The sequence below is a fragment of the Lutjanus erythropterus genome, chromosome 5 (genome assembly GCF_056507025.1).
Source record: "Lutjanus erythropterus isolate fLutEry1 chromosome 5, fLutEry1.hap2, whole genome shotgun sequence".
NCBI classification, from domain to species: domain Eukaryota; kingdom Metazoa; phylum Chordata; class Actinopteri; order Lutjaniformes; family Lutjanidae; genus Lutjanus; species Lutjanus erythropterus.
In genome coordinates, this window is record NC_139321.1 from 29,173,417 (window position 1) to 29,195,828 (window position 22,412).

At 41.2% G+C, this 22,412-nt stretch overlaps 1 protein-coding gene across 1 annotated transcript in view; it reads right to left on the reverse strand.

Annotated features, from left to right (window-relative positions):
* The window catches only part of diaph2 (diaphanous-related formin 2), a 520,520-nt gene that overhangs the window by 207,749 nt on the left and 290,359 nt on the right, over positions 1-22,412 (reverse strand). Inside the window, exon 22 of the mRNA XM_084719553.1 lies at positions 16,220-16,314. Within this exon, the coding sequence (XP_084575679.1) occupies positions 16,220-16,314 (95 nt within the window). The remainder of the gene's footprint in view (positions 1-16,219; positions 16,315-22,412) is intronic.

Below are 22,412 nucleotides of genomic sequence, written 5' to 3' on the forward strand. Positions count from 1 at the left end.
AATTCCCTAAGATGTGCAAATTAAGCAACAAGGGAAACAAGGTAGTCCAGCAGAAGTACTGTACAAGAAGAATATGGGGGAAAAAAGTGTTAAAACAAAAGAAGAGGCTTGGAAGCTTGGAGAGTATACTTGGCAAAGCGTTAATCTAGATTCCTGGAAACCAATACCACTTAATCCCTCCTACTGTAAGTAAAAAATCTTCCTAACGACGCCTTTGGACACAGTCCCTCCCAGAGATTGCAAAGCATGTGTAATACAACAATAACAACATTGTCAGCCACTTGAACTTATCTAACAATTTTCCAGGGACTATTACCACAACAGAAAAGGCTTCCCAGTGCAGTGCTTTATTGTTGCAATAGGCTGGCTTAATACCAGTTTTTGGACATGTTGAAAAGAACATCCCACGAAAATGTGATTTGGTTTAAACTGTCACTACAGCTTCAGAACATACAGTAGTTTACTGTGGCAATTCCCCAACCACAGAGAGAAAATGATTCTGTCATAATTCACATAAATATTTCACTCTTAGTCAACACAATTAAGTAAGCACAGATAGCTCTAATGGTTCTCTCACCCTTTCAGTTGAAACAATATAATGATGACTGACATATCCATATATGATAATACAATAACAATATATTTCATTTTATTTTCCACTTTTACTGTAAAAAAGCCTGGCATCGCCATCTCTCAGTTCATTTCTGATTTCCAATGGGCATTACTGATGCATGTAGATCAAGATGCCTCTGCCAATTGGACAGACCTGCAACCAATCAAATCAACAAATTGTGACCTACAACCAAAAAGTGTTCCGACAGAGTTGTTGAATATTTAAACGTAAATTGAGAGGAAAAAAATAAAACCTAGAAAGAAATAATTGATTTGTATCTTATTAATAATTAATGATTAATCAATTAATTGTTTGTGTTAAAGTTACTACAAGACATTTTTAATTAGTTAACTAGTCTCAATTAAATGCTATGACCTATAAAAGCAAACAAGACCACTGAGAGACCACAAGGAGATCATGTTTCTGTATAGTTGTTCTCAGTGGCTGCAAACAAGTCAGATGCTCTGTGAAATCAGATGAAACGAGTCTGTGTTTAATTTTGACAGTTGAAGTTATAGTGAGTTGTATGTTAGCCAGTTAAAAAGAAGCAGGAGAATATTTTTATTTATATCATTTTATTTTGGATGTTATATTTTGTGGTTATTATAGTTGAAAAGCCTCACAGGGACCTCCAAAATCAACAAAATATGAATGGTCCTTGTTGTAGCTTTAAGGAAAATGCACAAAATGTGCCACCCTAGTGCACAGTGCTCAAAACATCTAACATGTGCGAAATCTGGATCGGTGACACTTCTTTGTCAGTGATTGTATCAAACTCGCCCTCATTAAATAAATGGTTGTGATGAGCCTGCAGAGATTCAGGAAGGGTAGAAATCTGTTTGAACGGGAGGATGGCCAAACGTATCTGCCAGAGGAAATGAGACATGAGCTCACAGATTCATTTGGTTCCTAGGCAAACTGTACATTACTGTCTTAATGAAGTAAAGGCACTGCAATAACAAAATAATTTAAGTAATACGGTAATGAACAAATTTCATTACAGTTATGCTCTCAGCCTGTTACATCATCTTAATCTTGCCACTGAACTACTATGAGCAACACCCAGCATGTGTATCAGTTGATTACACCATAAACTATTCAAGTTTACAAGTGCTTATTAATAATCTGGCCATTGTTTGGTCTCCTTGTGTTCCATTGGCAGGAACTGTAAGGGCATGGGACCAACTACCATCATTATGCCAGTTAAGCCTCCCCCCAGGGGTAAAGAGGCTACAAGGGACTTGGAGAAATTAAAGCTCCAAAGGAGAGCCAACTGAAGTCAATGACAGCAAGGTCATGAGCACAACCGCGTCATGACTCAAACAATGCGAGTGAGGTTGAATATGCACTTAGCAAGGGTGCAGCTAAAAAGACCTGGGGGTGCTAGACGTCCCGCAGTGCCAAACTAAACACAAACACAATGCAACCAGGACCCTGAAGCCCTGATTGCACGTGCCTGACTCTTTTCCACACAAACAAGGTCTACAGACCTTCCCTTGCTGCTTCTGTTGCCAACGATGGCGATGAATAGCTTTGTCAGGCTGTCAGCCCTTTAAAAGCAGACCTTTGCCAAGCTGTCTGAGGCTCAATCTGTTTTCACCGAGCCAACGTTCATGATTGTCTTTCATTGTCCTCTTCATCTCATTGTTAAACAGGGTATGGTAGTGGGGTGGCTCTGATGTCTTTTTGAATTTGATGAAGCTGACCTTGTGTACAAACGTGCCCTCTGTCCACCAGCACCATGAATATTGTAGGCAAATGAGACCGTGAGAGAAAGCATCAGAGAGAGGTTGCATGCAAACATGTATGTGCACAGACCTTACACACATTTATTGGTTGGAAGATAAATGACAAAACTGTGTAGAGGCTAGAAGAAAGAGGGGGTAACTGACACCGCCTATCCATTTGCATGTACTGTACGTATGTTTGTATGCTGGATGCACAGAGATGAAAACAAGTGGGGAATTGCAAAGATTCATATGAAGTCTGGGTGAATAGTGAGAGCCCAGACTGTCTGCCAGCATTCAGGGATGTGTACATCATCTCTGAGGCGTTGATGGGCCCTAATGCAGAATAAGGATAGCCAATCAACTCCTATCTATCCACTCTGCCAGGGTGACACATTGTAGGGGTACTTCAAGGCCAGCGCACTGCCACATTCTGCTGACAAATCATTACATTAGACATGTCGACGGAGGAGGAAGATAATAAGATTGAGTTACAGAGGTTTAGATGCATTATGAACACCTCTTGCTTCCTTGATTCCTTCTATTTTCACTATTCCCTCCATTTATCAATTCCCCGCTTGCTTGTCACTCGTCTTTACAAAATAATGTCAAGGCACAATTTTACAGTGAGCTAAGTTTTATTGTTTTTTATCTTTTTCTTGTATAAGTGCTACCAGTTAAAACTGAGTCATTGTTTATCAGTGCTTTTCATCAGTGTGCATGAATACAAAACAGCTTTGTGGAACTGCCAGGTACAGTTCAGGTGCAGAATATCACTTAGGTTGGAGAATCCACTAATGACAAACAATTTGTTAAAATTGTTGCACACTTGAATAAAGAGTCAGTGTGTTTTTTTTATATTTTCTTTCTTTACTGTCATTCCAGCTCTGTCGGACTCAGCACGAAGTGCCCTTATTTACATTTTGTTATATAAACAAAATTAGTTTCTCACAAATGCAACACAACAAAATACACAAGTAAACAAAATGTCACTGCGGCTCCCTGCTTCAACATTACTGTTTTTTCAAACGGGTACAAGCGATAAAAGCACACACTTGTTTTAATACATGCTGGGGTTGCTACACGTTACAGTCAAAGTTAGCATAGCCGCTACATCTAAACCGAAAAATAGCTTAGCTGCTAACTTAACATACAAACGCTCCAGTTACATTTCAAATACACAGCGGGAATGAACGGCCAACTTTCCCAACTCTCTATAACCCCCTGTGCACCTCTGTCCACTTATTACCCAGTTGCTTACCTGCAAATACACAGATGAAACAATAGATTACATTCTGACACACCTCTGTCGGACTCAGCACGAAGTGCCCTTATTTACATTTAGCAGAGGTGCTCACTTTAGGGGATGCTCCCTCTTGTGTTGAAAAGGAGCAACAACACCTATTCTCAGATGCACTGTTTGTTATGCAGGATTTTGGCAGGCAGGACATTTTATCTTTTTAACATTGTGTTTTATATTGTTATAATGAAATAAAATTACAATTAAATGAAATTAAATGGCAATTACCTTTAATAAAATATGGGGGTGGCTTTTTACAATAAAACTTTGTATTTATGAACTTCTTTTTTTATGAACCATCTTCACACTCTCCCCCCAAAAATAAAATGGCGTCCCGACATTCTGACATTATCAGTTCCCATGTCGTATTTATGCATTGCATGTAGGAAAGTTATGTTAAGTAGGAGTCAGAGTTTTACAAAGTCCATAAAGATGCATTACTAGTTCCAGTACATCATATGACATGTATCTCCCGTTAATGCCATATGTTTGCAGCAGGTGTCATTGTGCACGATAACAGTCCACTGCCACTTCCATCACTCGCATGGGTATCTGCATCTTTTCTGAGTAAGGTATCTTAACATAACAATAACCTCCTATTTGAATAACATTTTATGCAGCAATTATGACGGGTTCACCTATTGTGAATTTCTTCAACATTAAGACAAGAATAAGGTAAGAACTTTTATCATATTAACCCTGTAGAACTGTGGTATAACATTACAAACATCACTCAAGTGACTGAGTTCTTATGAAGAACAGTAACAGAAATCTCAGTCTTAGTGACCTTATGATAACTTTGCTCAAGTATTCAGCTTCTAAATCTTTTAGAACTACCCTATTCATGTGACATGGTGGGCTGACCCAACTGATGGTATGTAAACATTAACTTTGGTTTTCTCAGTCTCAAAGGATATTTTTTCTCTTGGATGGTTGACTGGTCGGCATCCTCTTGGTCACTGCCTGCAGACTCAGGAGACTGATGATCCCTCTCAGCACTTTGTATGTCAACGTCCTCTTGTGTCTTCATGTCCCCTTCCTGTCGGTCCACTTGATGAGCTGTATTGTCCTCACCGTTAAGGTTCTCCACTCCTGTTGCTCCATTTTCTGGGTAGACCTCTGGCACCTCTGCCTGCAGATGTTGTTCCACCTGTCCCCCATCCTCTGCTTGCAATCCAGTGATCCCTCTCCATTCCTCCTCATCCTCTGAACTGTACTGTTGTTCCTGTTGCTTATGAACCAGTTTCTCATTTTTCTTTTTTTTTCTGGGTTCTGCGGGTGAATCCAATTTCTCCAATGGCAGGAAGTCACATGGTAGCAGGAGGTTCCTATGTATGACTCGAACCCGACCCTTCCCATTTTCTGGCTTGAGCTCATATACTGGACTGTCTGGATGTTTTCTTTGTGTAACAACGTACACTTGATCTTCCCAGAACGATCTCAGTTTCCCTGGTCCTCCTTTTTCACTGAGATTTCGGATCAGCACTCTGCATCCAGGGTGCAACTCTGCACCATAGGCTTTCCTGTCATAGAGAGTTTTTCCTCGTCTGCCCTCCTTATAGGCTGTCTCTGAGGCCAGCTTGTAAGCATCTTCCATGCGAGCTTTCCATTTCTCTGCATAGTCTCTGTGGGAGGAGCTTTGGTCTTTTACTGTTAGGCCAAACATCAGGTCAACAGGGAGCCTGGGGTTCCGTCCAAACAAGAGAAAATAAGGTGCATATCCAGTAGCCTCGCTGCGTGTACAGTTATATGCATGGACCACCTTTGCCAGGGAAGCTTTCCAGTCTGCCTTTGCTGTCTCTGGGAGGTTCCTGAGCATTGCCAGCAGTGTTCTATTGAACCTTTCCACCTGGCCATTCCCCTGTGGGTGATATGGCGTTGTCCTGGACCCCTTCACTCCACTGTATTCTTGGAGTTTAGCGAACAATTTGTTTTCAAACTCCCTCCCCTGGTCATGATGGAGTCTTGTGGGGAACCCAAATCTCAATACAAACTCTCCAAATATCTTCTCTGCAGCTGTTTTGGCCGTTTTATCTCTGCACGGGTATGCCTGGGCGAACCGCGTGAAGTGGTCCATCACTACGAGGATATATTCATATCCTCCCTTACATTTCTCCAAATGTAAGTAATCAATGGCCACCAGCTCAAATGGATACGTGGTGGTAATATTGGTGAGGGGAGCTCTGGTCGGCCTGTTGGGACGCTTGTTTTTTAGACAGCTGCACACCCGTGTTATGTAATGTTCAACTTCCTTCTGCATGCGGGGCCAGTAAAAGCGGTCTCGGATAAGGGTCAAAACTCTCTCTACTCCAAGATGACCCATGTCTTCATGCAGTTCCTTATAGACAAGCTCATGGAACTTCTTAGGGAGGAGTAGCTGTGACCGGCCGGCAGTTTTTCTGTATAGTAAACCCTCATCATCAATGTGCAGTTTCTGTTTTTGTCTTACCAGCGCAGCTACTTCCTTGTTGTGAGCTTGTTTTCCACCTGTTGGCCAGTGTTTTGAGGTGACGTACTTCAGCACTTCCCCGATTACAGGATCCTCTTTTTGTGCCTCTCTCAGGGCCGTTTTTGGGATCTCCAGCCCTGACATCCTCACTTTGTTGTTTTCCTCAGCTAACACTGTTGAAATGGTGAATGGACACAGCCAGGGCTCACTTCCTTGCAGCTGAACAGCCAAAGCTTGAGTCACACTGTTCATGACCTCAGGTGCTACTGCTTGTGTGCAGGTTTGCATGTACTGTTCCATATCCAAGGGCATACGTGAGAGACCATCAGCATCTCGGTTAGTCCTGCCTGGTCGGTACTTAATGGAGAACTGAAAGTCAGCGAGTTCAGCTACCCACCTGTGGGTGGTCGCATTCAGCTTCGCTGTGGTGAGCACATATGTGAGTGGGTTGTTGTCAGTGTAGACTACAAATGGTGGAGAATAATACAGGTAGTCCCTGAACCTCTCACATATGGCCCACTTCAGGGCAAGAAACTCCAACTTTCCTGAGTGAAGGTGGTAGTTTTTTTCAGGGGCAGTTAGAGTTCTGGACCCATATGCAATCACCACCAGCTTTCCATGTTGTCTTTGGTACAACACGGCTCCGAGCCCCTCCTGCGATGCATCACAGTGTAAGATGAATGACTGCTCAAAGTCAGGATACCCTAAAACTGGTGGTTGAGAGAGAAAATCAATTAGCTGACAGAGTACCTGTTGGTGTTCAGCTGACCACACGATGGGGTGGGATGATGGCAACTGACCCCCTTTGTTTGGTGTTTTCTTGTCATATTTTCTTGGTTTGTGCTTTCCTTTCACAGTCTTCTCTGTAGAGAGGAGGTCATAAAGAGGTTTGGCTATGCGTGAGAAGTTTGGGATGTAGTTTCGATAATAGGAGATGAATCCCAGCAACTTTCTCACTTCCCCAATTGTGGTGGGGTTTGTTTGCTTTAGAGCCTGGACTGGGGCAATGTCTGCGGGATCCATTGTGTGACCATCCTTGGTAACAAGCCTCCCCAGGAATCTCACCTGGTTCTTGAAGACCTCACATTTTCTTGGCGTCAGTTTCACTCCGTGGCTCCTGTAACGGTGCAGGACCTTCCTCAGATCGTTCAGGTGGTCCTCAAATGTCTGAGAGTGAACCAGGTTGTCGTCCAAGTAGGGCAAGCATATTTCATCTCGTAGCCCCACCAAGCATTCCTCCATTGACCTCTGGAACTCTGCAGGAGCAGATGATAATCCGAAGGGGATTCTCACCCACTCATACAATCCCCATGGTGTAATAAATGCAGTGAGAGAGCGACTTGACTCTTCCAGGAAACCCTGGTGGTAGGCCTTCCCCTGGTCGAGAACCGAAAACCAGGAGCTTCCCTTCAGGGTGTTGAGCATGTCTTGTATGCGTGGTATTGGGTGGCGGTCAGGGATTGACTTCCCATTCAGCTCCCTGTAGTCACAGCAAAGGCGGAGCGTCCCATCCTTTTTCCGCACACAAACAATGGGACTGGAGTAGGGAGATTTGGACTTTGTTATCCATCCTCTGTTTAACAAGTCTTCAAGGTACTCTTTTACCTCTTTATGAAGTGGTTTTGGCACTGATATATATGTTCGTTTTACCGGTGTGGGGTCACTGAGGCGGATCTTGAGCTGGAGTGATGGAATGGTTCCCACATCATGTTCATCCCGAGCAAAGACATTGCTCTCCTCCCTCAGCAGCTGCCTCACCCTCTGCTGCTGTGCTGGGGGAAGATGATCAAGGGGGACTGGGGGGTCCCAAACGCCTTCACTGCCCTTGCTTGTTCTGTGTTCTAGTTCTATTATCTGATTTTCTGTCACTGGGGTGGGTGCTTGTATAGTGGTTGGCATTGTTGTCTCTGTCTGGTTTATTTCCACTGGTCTTGTGTTGGCTGGGTATATAGTTTTGACCCTCTGAGTTTGCCCAAGCACAGTCTTTGGGGACAATAAGATCTCATGAGCTGTGTTGTTTGTGACTGGGAGGGTGATGCGGGACCAGGTACCTCGCTGTAGGCGCACTACACTTTCCTGGACCTCTAATCCATCTGGTAACTGTGGATGTGGGTTTGGTTCAAACAGGACATCCTGTTGCTCAGGGAGTGGGCCTGCCCTCACACTACACCTCACAGCCCTTGTCTGACCAGCTGGAATAGTCATGAGCTCTCTCCCTGTCTTCACGGTGCCCTCACCTAGCCCATCCTCCCCACTCATCATTACTTTCAAAAAAACTTCAGCTTTCTTACAGTCAAAGGAGAATGCTGTGCTGACGGCGTCTGTTACAACACGTGGTGGATCTATGCCCCTCTCTAGCAGAAATTCAATCACATTGAAACCAATGATTGGTTCCTCTGCCACTCCATCTTCATGGGCTACTAAAACTGGCACTAGAAGTTCTAACTGTGTGGCTTTCTCTGTGGGCAACCCAAATGTGATTTCAACCCACCCAGAAAAGGGGATAGGTGTCTGATTCACTGCCCTCCCATCTAGTGTACCAGGTCCTAGGAGCTCAGATATACATCTAACTGTGGTATGTGGAATGTTCTGTTGTCTCCATTTCTCGTTTATGAGGCATACCTGTGATCCACTGTCCCACAAAGCTTTTGTTTTCACTCCATCCAATAGGCAGGTAATCACATATTTCCTCCCAATAAGATTCAAGAGCTGAGCTTTTCGTCTTGGTGAGAGGAGGCTGACACTGATTGCTTCATTTCTCTTATCTTGTGTGCTAGTTGACACTTTTGTTTCCAAATGTTGAATGCTGTCAGTGATGAGCTTATAAACATCGTTTTGTTGCTGACTTTGGTTAGGTGCTGTAGTTGAAGGAGATGGGAGGGATGATACAGTGCTTGCTGACATATCTACCTGCCCTGTCCTGTCTGTGGGTTTCCTCTGGGCACGACAACCCCTGGACAGGTGACCCCTTTGTCCACATTTGAAGCAATGGTCACACTGCTCCCCTCTGTTGCTGTCCTGACAGTCCTTGCAGCCTGGTTTCCTACTTGGACGGCGTTGAGGAGCAGGCCTCTGTGACTCCTGAATAACTCCCTTTATTTCAGCTATTTCATCTTTTAATTGATTGATGATATCAAGGAGCTCAGAGTCTTTACGTGTCACTGTTGGTTGTGCTTTAACAGTCTTAACTTTTGTCGAGGTGGGGGATGACTGTTCTCGGCCACCAACTGTGCCAATTGTTGCCTCCTGGGCCAGTTGTGCCTCTGCTCGTATTTCTCTCACTTTAGGTTCTCTGCTGCTTTTTTTAAATTTTTGTTGTCTCTCCCACTCAAGGCTTGCAGCTTCATTTGTTTTAGCAATCAGAACATCATCAGTGACTGCTGGATCGTCCAAGTAGCTCTTGATCTGATATTTCACATGGTCACTGATCAATCCTGTACCCACAGCTCTTAAGAACTTTCTCTGTATTAATTCAGCGCTGTACTGATCATCTGCGCCTGGCTCTCTAGATGATGCTAGAAGTCTCTCTTTAAGCTCTATCGCCCTGAACAGGAAGTTTTGAGGAGACTCGTTGCTTTCCTGTGTGATATTTATCAGCCGATGATAGAGATCGGTGGAACTATCCTCTTTGTAATGCCCCTTTAAGATGGTACGAAGCTGAGGGAGGGTGAGGTCAGTTTTGATCTCTAGCATGTCACGAAGGCTTAAACCTGGGCTTATCGCTCTGACGACGGCTTCAATAATCTCTGCCTCAGTGTGGTTTCTTTTCAGCCCCATTTCAATTTGATGGACCAGGTTAGAGTATGACAATTTGTCCCTCTGCCCCCTTTCCCCAATTTGGCCATTAATTTTAAATTCTCTGCGTATGGTCACCTCAGGTGGCTGGGTTGCTGGCAAAGTGGTTAGCCTGGGGCACAAACCATGACTGGGTCCCTGATTAGTTCTTTTATTTGTCAATTTGGCCATTTCTTCCTCCAATATTTTTGTAGAGGTCTGAAAGCTTAGCTGTAGTGCCGCATATTGTTCTTGCAGGTCGGCCAATGCTGCAGCATCTTTACTGGCACTATCCTCCACAGTCTGTATTTCATCTCTCTTTTTCAGTTCCTCAGCTTTAGCTATTAAGCGGACCAGGAACTCATGTGTCACTTCCTCTTCTTCATTTTCAATAGCTTTATCAACTGTTTCACTTATTGTTCTGATCAGCGCATGCTTCTTTGTACATCTTTCTGTTGAGATTTTAGCTTGAGAACACACCTCTTGTAGCTGCTCAAACCTTAACTGCACCAAGAGCCCACTCAGCCGGTCTTGCAGTTCCTCCAGCTCCATGTTCTCCATGTTGGGTCTGCAATCTCACACTGTTCCTTAGCAGCACCGCTGATCCCACCGCTGCCACCAAATTTTGTTGCACACTTGAATAAAGAGTCAGTGTGTTTTTTTTATATTTTCTTTCTTTACTGTCATTCCAGCTCTGTCGGACTCAGCACGAAGTGCCCTTATTTACATTTTGTTATATAAACAAAATTAGTTTCTCACAAATGCAACACAACAAAATACACAAGTAAACAAAATGTCACTGCGGCTCCCTGCTTCAACATTACTGTTTTTTCAAACGGGTACAAGCGATAAAAGCACACACTTGTTTTAATACATGCTGGGGTTGCTACACGTTACAGTCAAAGTTAGCATAGCCGCTACATCTAAACCGAAAAATAGCTTAGCTGCTAACTTAACATACAAACGCTCCAGTTACATTTCAAATACACAGCGGGAATGAACGGCCAACTTTCCCAACTCTCTATAACCCCCTGTGCACCTCTGTCCACTTATTACCCAGTTGCTTACCTGCAAATACACAGATGAAACAATAGATTACATTCTGACACACCTCTGTCGGACTCAGCACGAAGTGCCCTTATTTACATTTAGCAGAGGTGCTCACTTTAGGGGATGCTCCCTCTTGTGTTGAAAAGGAGCAACAACACCTATTCTCAGATGCACTGTTTGTTATGCAGGATTTTGGCAGGCAGGACATTTTATCTTTTTAACATTGTGTTTTATATTGTTATAATGAAATAAAATTACAATTAAATGAAATTAAATGGCAATTACCTTTAATAAAATATGGGGGTGGCTTTTTACAATAAAACTTTGTATTTATGAACTTCTTTTTTTATGAACCATCTTCACAAAATGATAAAAAAAAATGCTTAATAAGAGAAAAGCATGGACATCGAATCAACCATATGTTTGCCACCTTTGTTATAAAATATGATTAATATTTAACTAGTGTCAATAAATGTTTTTAATCAGAAGCTACTTAGCATTTTAACATTACCCATCAAATTAGTCATGTTCCAGTAATAAGCCATTTTTGTTTAGCAAAGCCAATTTTATGTTTTAATTGCTTGGTGCAAAAGAAACAGGTGGCCAAGCTATTAAAACTGAAAAGTACAACCCCGAGTCCAAAAAAGCTGGGATGCTGTGTAAAAGATAAATAGACATGTACCATATTCAATATAATACAAGTTCAAAAGATCATTGCATTATGTGTTTGAGATGGAGAGACAGAATGAGGGAAAGTGTGCTGTGGTCTGATGAGTCCACAGTTCAAATTGATGTATGGTACGGTACGGTATGGTATTCGCTGCCATCCAGACAACATCTTTTTTCTGAGATCTCCCTGCTTATTTCAGCAGGACAACGCCAATACACATTCTACATGTGTTACAACAGCGCAGTTTTGTAGTAAGAGTTCAGGTACAAGACAGGAAACAACAACAGAGACCCCGGACTGCTGAGCCATTGAAGCATCCCAACTTTTCTGGAATTGGGGTTGTAACTTACAGTATAACTAAAAGACCACACTGGGGTTATGTCAGTTGGGTAAGTCAGTCAGAAAATTTGCCTGGAGTCTTTTTTTTTACTTACTCCTATGAAAAGAGTTTTAGTTTTTTAGTGACTATCAAATAACAAACTAACTTCTGGAACTGGTAACCAGCGTTTTTTGCAACATGATATGCTATGGTCACTTTGTGATTACCTGACTTGTCTCTGCATTGATATTTAGCAAAAGCGCTGCCAAGGCCATGGACTTGCAAGCGAGATGCTATCGGCTCTTCTTATGGTACTTTACAATACATAGTCGGAGTTTCTGAAATGCCCACTTGCTCTTCTTTTTCTTTACCTGACATCATTTCCAGGCGAGTCCTCTACTGGTACTGTTAATGTGCAACTCTCACTAGAGATGAGAAGGAGGTGATACGGCCCACTCCTTAGGTTCTTATATCATCAGCTGCAGGAAAAAATTATGTCTTTAATTATTTTTTACCACTTGCCTGATCAGGCAAGTGAGTTGCAAGATTTACTAGCCCGACATGGCATTTTATTTGCCCCTGGCAATCGGGCAGTCCTCACTGTTGAGCCCTTACTTCTAGTTAAACAATGACTGATCAAGACAATATAATTTTAAGCTTGCATATAACCTTCATTCAAACTATTTTTGTTCATTCTTTCACAATTTCAACCCCATAACTTTTTTAAATTTTTATTTTAGCTGCACGCAATCACCCACTCCTTCTAACATTAGCAAGATGCTAAATGCATTCCCTCGTAGTATTGCCCGAGCCAAGCAGGCACATCTTCCTACTCTGTATGTGTGTGCAGTTGTCCGTGTGGATAAATGGTGATTGGCGTTTGGCTGAAAGTGGGTGGTGTAGAGTGATTAATCAGCATAATGAGTGTAGATGAGCACTGTGCAGATGGAGCCCACACTCAGGACTGTGTCACCCAGCAGGGAGTCTCTTTGCTCCCCTCCAGTGCCTCTGTATAGCTCTAACTGTGTTTCTAAGGCATGTGTCACTCGCTTCCTTGTTTAATTTGTGAGCTCATTTCTGCATGATTTTGTCCTATAATCATCTGACTCTAATTTCACCAGGAAGGTTGGCTTAGTGTACAATCAATGATGTTCACACAAATAAAAATGAGTTCCATGTTAGTTTTGCTTTTCTTGCCAAATGGTACCTCATAATATTGTGGATAGAGCCAAAGACCAAAAAAAATCGCCCCATTGTAAAAACAAAAGAGCAATCTGTGTTGTCTGTCAAACACAAGAACTGAGTTTTCTGTTTTACTTCGTGCAAATCAAACACCACAATAGAATCTCTGTGGCATAAAAAGTTTGATTAAAAATCCTTTGAAATATTTCATAGGAAGACAGAATAAGGTAAAGTAAGAGCAGAGCTTTGAGTTGCTGGGAAAAGGGCAAACGTGCTTTAAAAAAAGAAGAAGCACCTCCATGATAAAAATGAGAGCAAATTCAGTCAAATTGGACCAGCCGACACATTCTTAAGTACAGATAAACACCACCACACCTCCTTACGAGGCTGGAGTTTGTATGTACGTGTTTTCAGTCTGTGTGTGTGTGTGTGTGTGTGTGTGTGTGTGTGTGTGTGTGTGTGTGTGTGTGTGTGTGTGTATCTCTGCAGCTCTCACAGACAGAGAGCTGAGGAGAGACAGTAATGTAACTTGGTCACCACACATTCATACAGTCCTGACCTCACACCCTGCATGCTGCTATTAGCTGGGGGCAACCCGCCATTTCCCAAAGACTGAAGCACAGAAACATCCCAAACACAGATAAATAATAAGAAAATTTGAAAATACAAGCAGAGGGTTTCTGGAGATCCAGACACCACTATACACTTTTAGTGGTTCATGAGTGATGATGAGAGGACTTATTTTTATATGAGTCTATACATTTTTAGGAAAATCCTGCATAGTATGCTTTTAAGGTCCTCAGATTGAATGACTATTTATTTATTTATTTAAAGGACAAAATAATGTATTCTACCCCAATTGCAAGTATTTAAAAAACATATATGAATGCTAACATGTAAACAATATGACATAAAATAAAATACAGTGTATATTTAAAGATGCAAAATCAGTATGTTATTACTGCGTTGTAAGCAATTCAAAAGAAGAATGCTACAGCCTACTTTGCCACTCAAAAGTTTCTGAGAAGCCTTCATATTAAACTGGCCATGTTTTAAACAACTGTGACTTTTAGAGTTCCATTAGGCTGTACTAATGGGTATTACTGCTGCATATAAAATGCAAACAATGCAGGTTAATTGAAGATAATGACCACAAAAAACAAAGGTGTTAAAAACACTGACATGATAAACTGAAATAAATAAACATATTTCTCAGAGCATTGTCTTAACTGTCCAGTCCGAGCTTTACTTTGTCTTAAGCATTGTTACGTAACCAGCAGTGACACACTTGCCAGATGTGCACTCCTTCTGCACCGATAAGTTAACTCAGTTGGTCCTCCTGCCTCCCCCTGGATTTCGTGACATTAGCTCGGCTCCCAGATGCTTATGCTGACTCACACTTGCTCTCATGAGCCTCGTTGAGCCCTCCTCTTTTTCAGCAGCCACATTGTCTGGCTTCACATTTATCAAACAGGGAAAGGGAACAGGTAAAAGGGGTAACAGAGACACCGAAGAAAAGGTGCTTGCATGTGGAAACAAAAACACTCATATCCTTAACATCAGTATTTCACTCGGATTTTTTGGAAACAATGAACAAAAGGAACCTGAAGGATATGGCTCATACCTGTATTGTAGTACCTGCATTGCTGGGAAAGTCTGAGGATGGATGGTGTTGCTTTTTTCTTTTTCTTTTCCAGGTTTGCTTGTTGGGTTTGACCATTATGTGTTCTTTATCATTATATGGGTTCAGTGCTGTGTCAACGGCCTTGAGATTATCCTGAACAGCCTTGAGAAACCGGACAAAGAGTTTCAACTATTCAAGTGCTGGCTGATGACTACAAGCTTTCCAGCTACCAACACCAACTCAAGGTCAGTTTAATGGTAGCTTTTGGGTGGTAGGTGGAGTGGGCATTTTCCCTGTAACCCAACCAGACTATTACAACCAGTCTGACCATTTGTCTGGTGCTGTGTGTGACCAGGCCCTGTTGGGGACGTGTCGTGGACACAGCTGACCTGCTTCTGGCAGCTACAGAGAGGCTGAAGGTTGGAAAAGGTTAACACCTTAACTTCCTTTCTCCATAACAAAGCAGAAGGGGGTCTGCCATCTCATGACGGACAGTCTGTACTTTCTGCCAGATTGCCTGCCAATTAAAGGTTATCAGAGCTCAAAATAATAGTCCTGCAGGGCAGCTCCCTAGATAGGCCTCATCTAAATATATACTGCCTCACCACCTTTTTATTAGTGTCTGGGATCCAAGTGGTGGGGAGGAAGCTGACTAGCTCCTGTGCAAGTGTTTGTTGATAAGCCATGTGGGGAAGGACATATATATCAGTACAAAGGTAATGTGATTTATTTTTTTTTTGAAGGTAAGCTTGAAAGATGCACTTGAACGATGCCCAGTTCTGGTTGGAAAAAGTAAATAACATTCTTGCATACACTCATGCACACAACACTGTATCACTGCCAAGATTATACTGAAATCAAATCTTCCTGTGCTGTTCACTCCTGATGTCTACACCTCCTACTTGTGAAAAAAAAACCGAGACAAAAGACAACAGCACTGTTTTAGTGCTTAATACAAGGACAGCGCAAGAAATATTAGTGCAATTGAGGCTCATGCTTCCCGGTGATGCATCTTCACCTCAGTTGCACCCGCCCTGCTTTCAATTAATGCTGTTCTGAGACAAGAAAAGCAGAAATAAAAATGGGAGCAAAAACAAGTAGCCTTTAGGAAGCTCATCAATTATGGTTTAAGACAAAGGCAAGAGGAAAGGAGGGTGGAGTTGGGGAGATTTTGCCAAGCCTTGTCCTTCATCATCCATTATAAGAAGATGAATGGGGGGTCTCTATGGTCCACATGAGAAAGAGGAGACAGGCTTGTGCCAAAAACCAGACTGTACCAGGTTTAAAATGGGGTCGTCAAGCTCTCCGCCAGACACTGAAATTTAAAAATTATCTTTTCATGTGAAGAGAAAGTCTCACTAGTCTCACTACCCCCCCCCCCCCCCACCCCCACCCCCCCCCCACACACACAAGTGCACACATTTTTCACAGGGTAAAAATAAGTGTGTGTTTGTGTGTGTGCGTGCGCGTCAGTGAAAGAACTAACACACCACACTGAACATCAGTCTTACCTGGATGAGTGATTCGCTCAGTCTTTCCTCGTCTACCTCCAGCACAATGTCCCGGATCTCTTCATAAGGCAGGCGGAACGAGCCCAAGAAAATTGCTGTTGAGATGGAGAGAGAAGAGAGTCATTTCCTCCCCCTTTTTTTATTAGACTGCGGGGTTCAAAGAGACATTTCAGCACTCATCGCTCCTCAGATAAAATGACCACAGACCTAACTTGACACTTGGAAAAACTAATACACTTGCTGCCCCTCAACAGGATAGTTTGTGTCACGCTGACAAAAATTGGGTGGGAAAACATCAAGATTTACCAGTAACAGTGAAAGCTGCCACAGTAACACCATTGTTCTGCTCAACTGTTAATAAAAAGTAAACCATAATAACAATAATAAAATTGAACATCAGTAAGCAGCAGAAATGGTGTCATCTGGGGAGGCTACATGGTTTTGTTTGGGTGGATACAAAGAAGTACAGTGAATTTGCCTCAGGGGACAGCCTAGTGGGTGTTTCACTCTCCAGGTGGGGTGCCTACAGTGGAAATTGGAGCTGATGGTGTATCCAGGTGGAAGTCACAGGTGGAGGTTTGGTAATGAGTTGGAGGAGAGTCACTCAACAGCTGCTATACTGCTGCAGCAGTGGGACCTGATGTCTGTATTTGACGTGCAACAAACGGAAAGTTGGAGCATCCCTTTTTATCTTCTTTTCACAGTCTATTACTATTTATTACACAGATTATTTACTGCATTTACTTACTACTTAGTCATGACATATCACAACTACAGCTTTATTTACTTAACATTAATCTTTCTGGCTTCACTGTGTCAGGTTTCTGGTGACTCAGAACTGCAGAACTGAGGAGAAAGATGTTCTATTTAGACTAATTTGTTTCCATTTTCTGTTGGCGATCAATATTTATGTCATTTTTCCCGCATTAGTATGACACTTTGCTTATTGGGATGCATTTTTATCAACATGTCATCCTCCTTTGTTGTCGAAATGCTATACTGTCTTTTCAGTATGTCCTATATATATCCTCTTCAATGAAACTAACAGCTGGATACAGTGTTCTCTTGGGGGTGGGTTGTCAAGTAATCCTGGGGTATATTGTTACAAACTTAAGTAGATATAGAGGAGGTTAAAAAAAAAGGCAAGTAAAGAGTGACAGGCTGAAATCCAGCTTTTCTTAAACGTTGCTCAGATGCACAGAGCTATATTTGTGGCTTTCGCTGCTGAAGGTATACAGTAGGGCTACAATCAACAGTCAGTGGAAACAAATTCAAATGGCCTTTATAATGTATTAATGGTTTTCACCTTTAAAGTTTGTCGTACTTTACTCTCATGTATAATTTGTTGCACAAAAAATGTACTGTGCTGTATTTCTTCAATTGTTTCTTCATTTGGTGACGGTGGAGAAAAATACAGTTCACTTTTTAAAACAGCCGATACTCTGCACACACGCTGTGCAACGCAGTGGTTTTCCACAGCTACAGCTCAGAGAGCTGAGGATGAGTGTGATACCTGCTACTTCACTTATGGAAGCTGCTTAAAATAACACAATTAATTAGAGTTAACATTAGTTATAGAAGGCTGCCTTAGGAAGTCACATTGCATTTGATTAGTGAGCGTGTGAGTGTGAGCTTTTACAAAGCACTCTGAAGAAAACTCAATAACTAATAAACAGCATTTTACTCAAAGAGTACACTTATAAGGCTTAACAAGATGTACTTAAAAAAATAGACAAAAAATAGCAATATGTTCTTTATTAGACACAAAACAAACACAACCACACCATAAGTACACGCCATACACTCAACTGTACACTAAGATATAAGAAACTGTACTTTGTATCTGTATCTGTAAAAGTGCATTATTTCTCACTCTTACACCTCTATTAGATTAGATAGATAAAGGTAATCAGGGACACATTACAACAGAACTGTACTGTAAACTAAAAAATCTAATAAGGGTCTAACAATGGGAAACAATACACTTTAGTTTACTGTACAGTTCTGTTGTAATGTGTCCATAATCACCATTTTAATAAAGTAATAAAGCCTGATAAGGGTCTGATAGAAGGTCTGATGCTGTCTAATGAAGAACATATTATTTCTAATTTTTGTCTAATTTGATTCAAAGTACAGCTTGTTGTGTCTTATTGGTGGACTGTAAAATAAAATGCAACCTAAACACCAAGCCTTAGATCAAACATAAACAACAGACCTGCCAAAAGTCGCATAAGTCAGTTTTAAGTTTGGCTTTATATAAATTATTAAATTTAAATTCTTCAGCAATAACATTTTAACAGAAATGAATAGACACCAGAAAATAAAAAAAGTATTTTTTACAGTTCCTATAAACTCAAGGTAACGTATTTGAAGCAAATCTTTGTCAAACTTGAAAGAAAGAAAGAAAACTTTTCTGTATGGTTGATACTGGCTCATTTATCTTTCCGTTTTAAACACTGTGCAACTTCTGGTGAAGTTTGCTTTCACAGAGCAAGCTTTTGGCCTAACTTCTTATGAAATATCCTTGAACTTTTAAACATTTTAAGCCTACAATGCATCAAAGTGGTTTTCTTTTATTAAAGGTTGCAGAAAAGAAATGCTTGTTCCCCATATGATGCAGTAGAAAACTCTGGTCTGGCTTCTGCTTCTGTTGTAGCACCAACATTTCTCAATGCTACAAATGATTTACTGATTGCTGATGACTTAAAAGCATTTTTCTCAATTACAGTTGGCCACTCTGATTTAAGTGTACAATTAAAAAATGGGTTGTTATTAAGAACTGAACTCTGATTGCTGTGCCCAGCTCTATGCTTCTCTATACTTTGAAACAAGTAATTTAACCTGAAACATGTCCCCTCTCAGAGGTTTAAAATACTGCAGAACATTCACATACTTAAAAAGTCCAAATTGCTCGGTGTTATTCAGTCTACTTTCACTCGCAATTTGATGGTTTGTCCACTTATATAAAGAAAACTGCAAAGAAGGATCACAGTCCAGATGGTTTTCTTTTATTCACTGCAAAAAGTAATCTGTGCTCATATCTCATCTCATTTCGAAAACTGTAATTCTCCCCTTTCAAAGCTTAGCCACAAGTCAAGTGCTCACCTGCAGCTTATTGTAAAAGCTGCAAGTTGCTTTTTAGACGGACAGACAGAGAGGGTAGACACAATTTATCAGACAGTGGTATGCATAATCATTATAGTAGAATACATAAAGTGGCACTGACATCACAATCATTCATTTTGCCACGCTACCCATCCCAGTCACTGAACCTTCAATACTAACACACATCAAAATTGAAAAGGGAGCTTAGAGGGTTCTGCAGCAGGCAGTGAATATGATCTATGATGCTGTAGTATGTGTCAAGGCAACTCAGGGGAGCTGTGGAGCTGTGTAGGACCGCGTGCCTCCCACCTATCGCCGTTCTGGAGGTGAGATTTTATACACTTATTTTTGCTTCCTGCCAAATTCAAAGCCCATCTGCCAGTGCTGTAATCAAAGATGGAAGTGACGCCTATCAACATTGTCACAGCCCATAAACAAGTGCAATGACATGCGCATACTGGCACATACTCACATGCGCACAAATGTTCACATGCACACACATACAAACACACACGCAGATGCTTCTATGTGTCATCCTTATGCTCTTGCCACATGCCCCTTCATGACATCAGACCCCAATATTTTGCCTGATGAGCTCATTCATCCGGCCTCCGTTCGCGAGAGATGTAAGAATGTGAGGCCTCACTGCACCGTGGCAAGATATCACCGGAAATTCCAGGAGGGGAATTGGATGGGAGGCACATATAATTGTTAATATTTTTGATGTACACGGATCCCTCAGCTAATTTTGACACTCTAGTTTAAGTGTGCTGCTCACTCGGCTTGGAATCAGTTGCAGAATCTTCAAAGTGTTCAGGAGCTGCTCTCATTGGACACTTTTAAAGTGATTCTAAATTAGTTGGATTTCTTCTTTATTTTCATTTTACATTGTTTTATGTGTGCTTTATGTTTGCAGCCATATCTGGGCTGCTGTCAACCTTCATCAGGATGCCAAGAGATCTTTAATTTCAATGAGCCTTTAAGCCCTGGTTAAAGGAGGAATCTGTAATATATTTACAATAATAAATCATAAAACAACCATGATATCTCATCATAAATTAAGGAAGCACGCTAAGTTTAAATACTTGCTTCTCTGAGAACAGCACTTCAGCCGTGGTGTCCTCTGTTTTTGTTTGCCCATTTCACATTAATTAGAGTTCAAATTAATGCTGAATGTTTGCTGAATAAGTGTCTGTTTATGAGTCATTAGAAATCATTAATAACCTTTTAGAAGGAGTAGATTTTTATAATGGTTAAACTGAGCAATATGTCAGTGGAGTCTGGCAGACAGTGAGACAGACAGTCACTGAACTCAACGTTCAGAGTGTGTATTTTTGGATCAGTGGGCTTTTGTTTTCAGGATAATGGGCTTAGCTTTGCATTGACAAACAATTTAGTTATAAATAGCTGATCACCTTACAGTGTAGGACTCATCACTTGTTATTGTCAAATTATGAAATTGCATTCATCTTGTGCTCCTGCGCAGCTCATGCAGCCTGCCTCAGCCTCCCTGAGTCTGGGGAGGCAGTGGAAACAACTCGCGTCAGCCATATTCATCCTATTTAATAGACCATCTAAGACTCCAACTCACTATTTGGACTGCCATACTCATTTCTGCATGCACAATTGCTACATATTGCTCCTGTAAATAAAGGTTAATGAAACAAAATAAATAAAAAATACTCTGCCTGTGGACCTTATCTGGATGGTACAGGAATTTATCCAACTAAAACATGACCATCTGAGTCCGCAGGATGCCATTTGAATACCTCTGTAGTCATCCTTCAGAGAAAAAAGGTAAGAAAAACACTGATAAAGAAAGAGGGTGGAGTAAAGGTTGCAGTGAGGGTGACATGTAATCTCAGCATGTGACGTACATTTCATGAGGTGTTATCATCTAAACTGTATGTCTGAGGTGGGATATTAAGGCTGCAGAAAAAATCCCAAAGATCTGGGGAAACGCTCGACCAAACAATCAACACAAGACTGCCAACTGTTATGCATTTGGGATCAAGGAGGTCAAGAAGGGGTTGAGCTGTTACTGAAATTGTAAGGCAAAATGTTTTTGTGGATCATTTGCATCTAACCTCAAATGATCCAACAACAAACAAACACCAAAGTAAGTGAAAGTGGGGGTATACACAGTGCTCCAGTATGAACTAAATATTACCTATAGGCTCCTGGGAATTAAAAACACCTCCATATAGCTTCAGTGCTCACTTCTGATAGAAATTTACATCATACATGATGACAGACAGGAAGCTTGGACACATTTTATATGCACTTGTGGTGACCGCTAAACAACCGCCAAGAAACATTTCCCCAACGGGCTCAGTAAAACACTATCACTGTTGAGGGCTTTCTACTGTTTGTGGGAAACAAACAGCTTTGTTGAGCTCAGAGAGAGATGAGCCACTAGGTCCCCTGTCACTCAACCTTCCCTTTTAGTTGTGTAGAGGGACAGCTGTTACTCATTTCTCATAGTTTATTTTTCTATATAATTTTTAGCATCTACTATTCAGTCAGTTGTGTAATGGATAATGATGTTATTTTAAATTGCAGTATAATTCTTTTAACTCCATCCTAACTTTGCTATTTTATTTATTTATTTATTTAATTTGGTCTAAGATCACTGTCATGCTTTTTGATAATATTCAATGTTGAAATACTGGAGAAAATGAAGTGAAACGACAATGTGATAATCATGTGATGTATATGCATGTATCACACCTGTGGGTGCTCAGGTAATTTGCTGAGTGAATGTGAGGAAGCCATGGGCAAAAGGCATTGTTAGCTCAGTCACAGTAAAATCAGCTCAGTGTGTGATGGTTTATTTTTATATTCCAGCTCTGACGACCTGTTCATGGGGTATGAAAATGCCTCAGGTGTTATGGAAAATAACACATTTCTGACACCAAAGGTCATGATTAAACAAATACAGCACTTCCTAAACTAATGGTGTTAATGATGTGATTATTGCCTGTAAAAAAAAAAAAAAAAAAAATACACACACATATATATATATATATATATATATATATATATATATATGTATATATATATATATATATATATATATATATATATA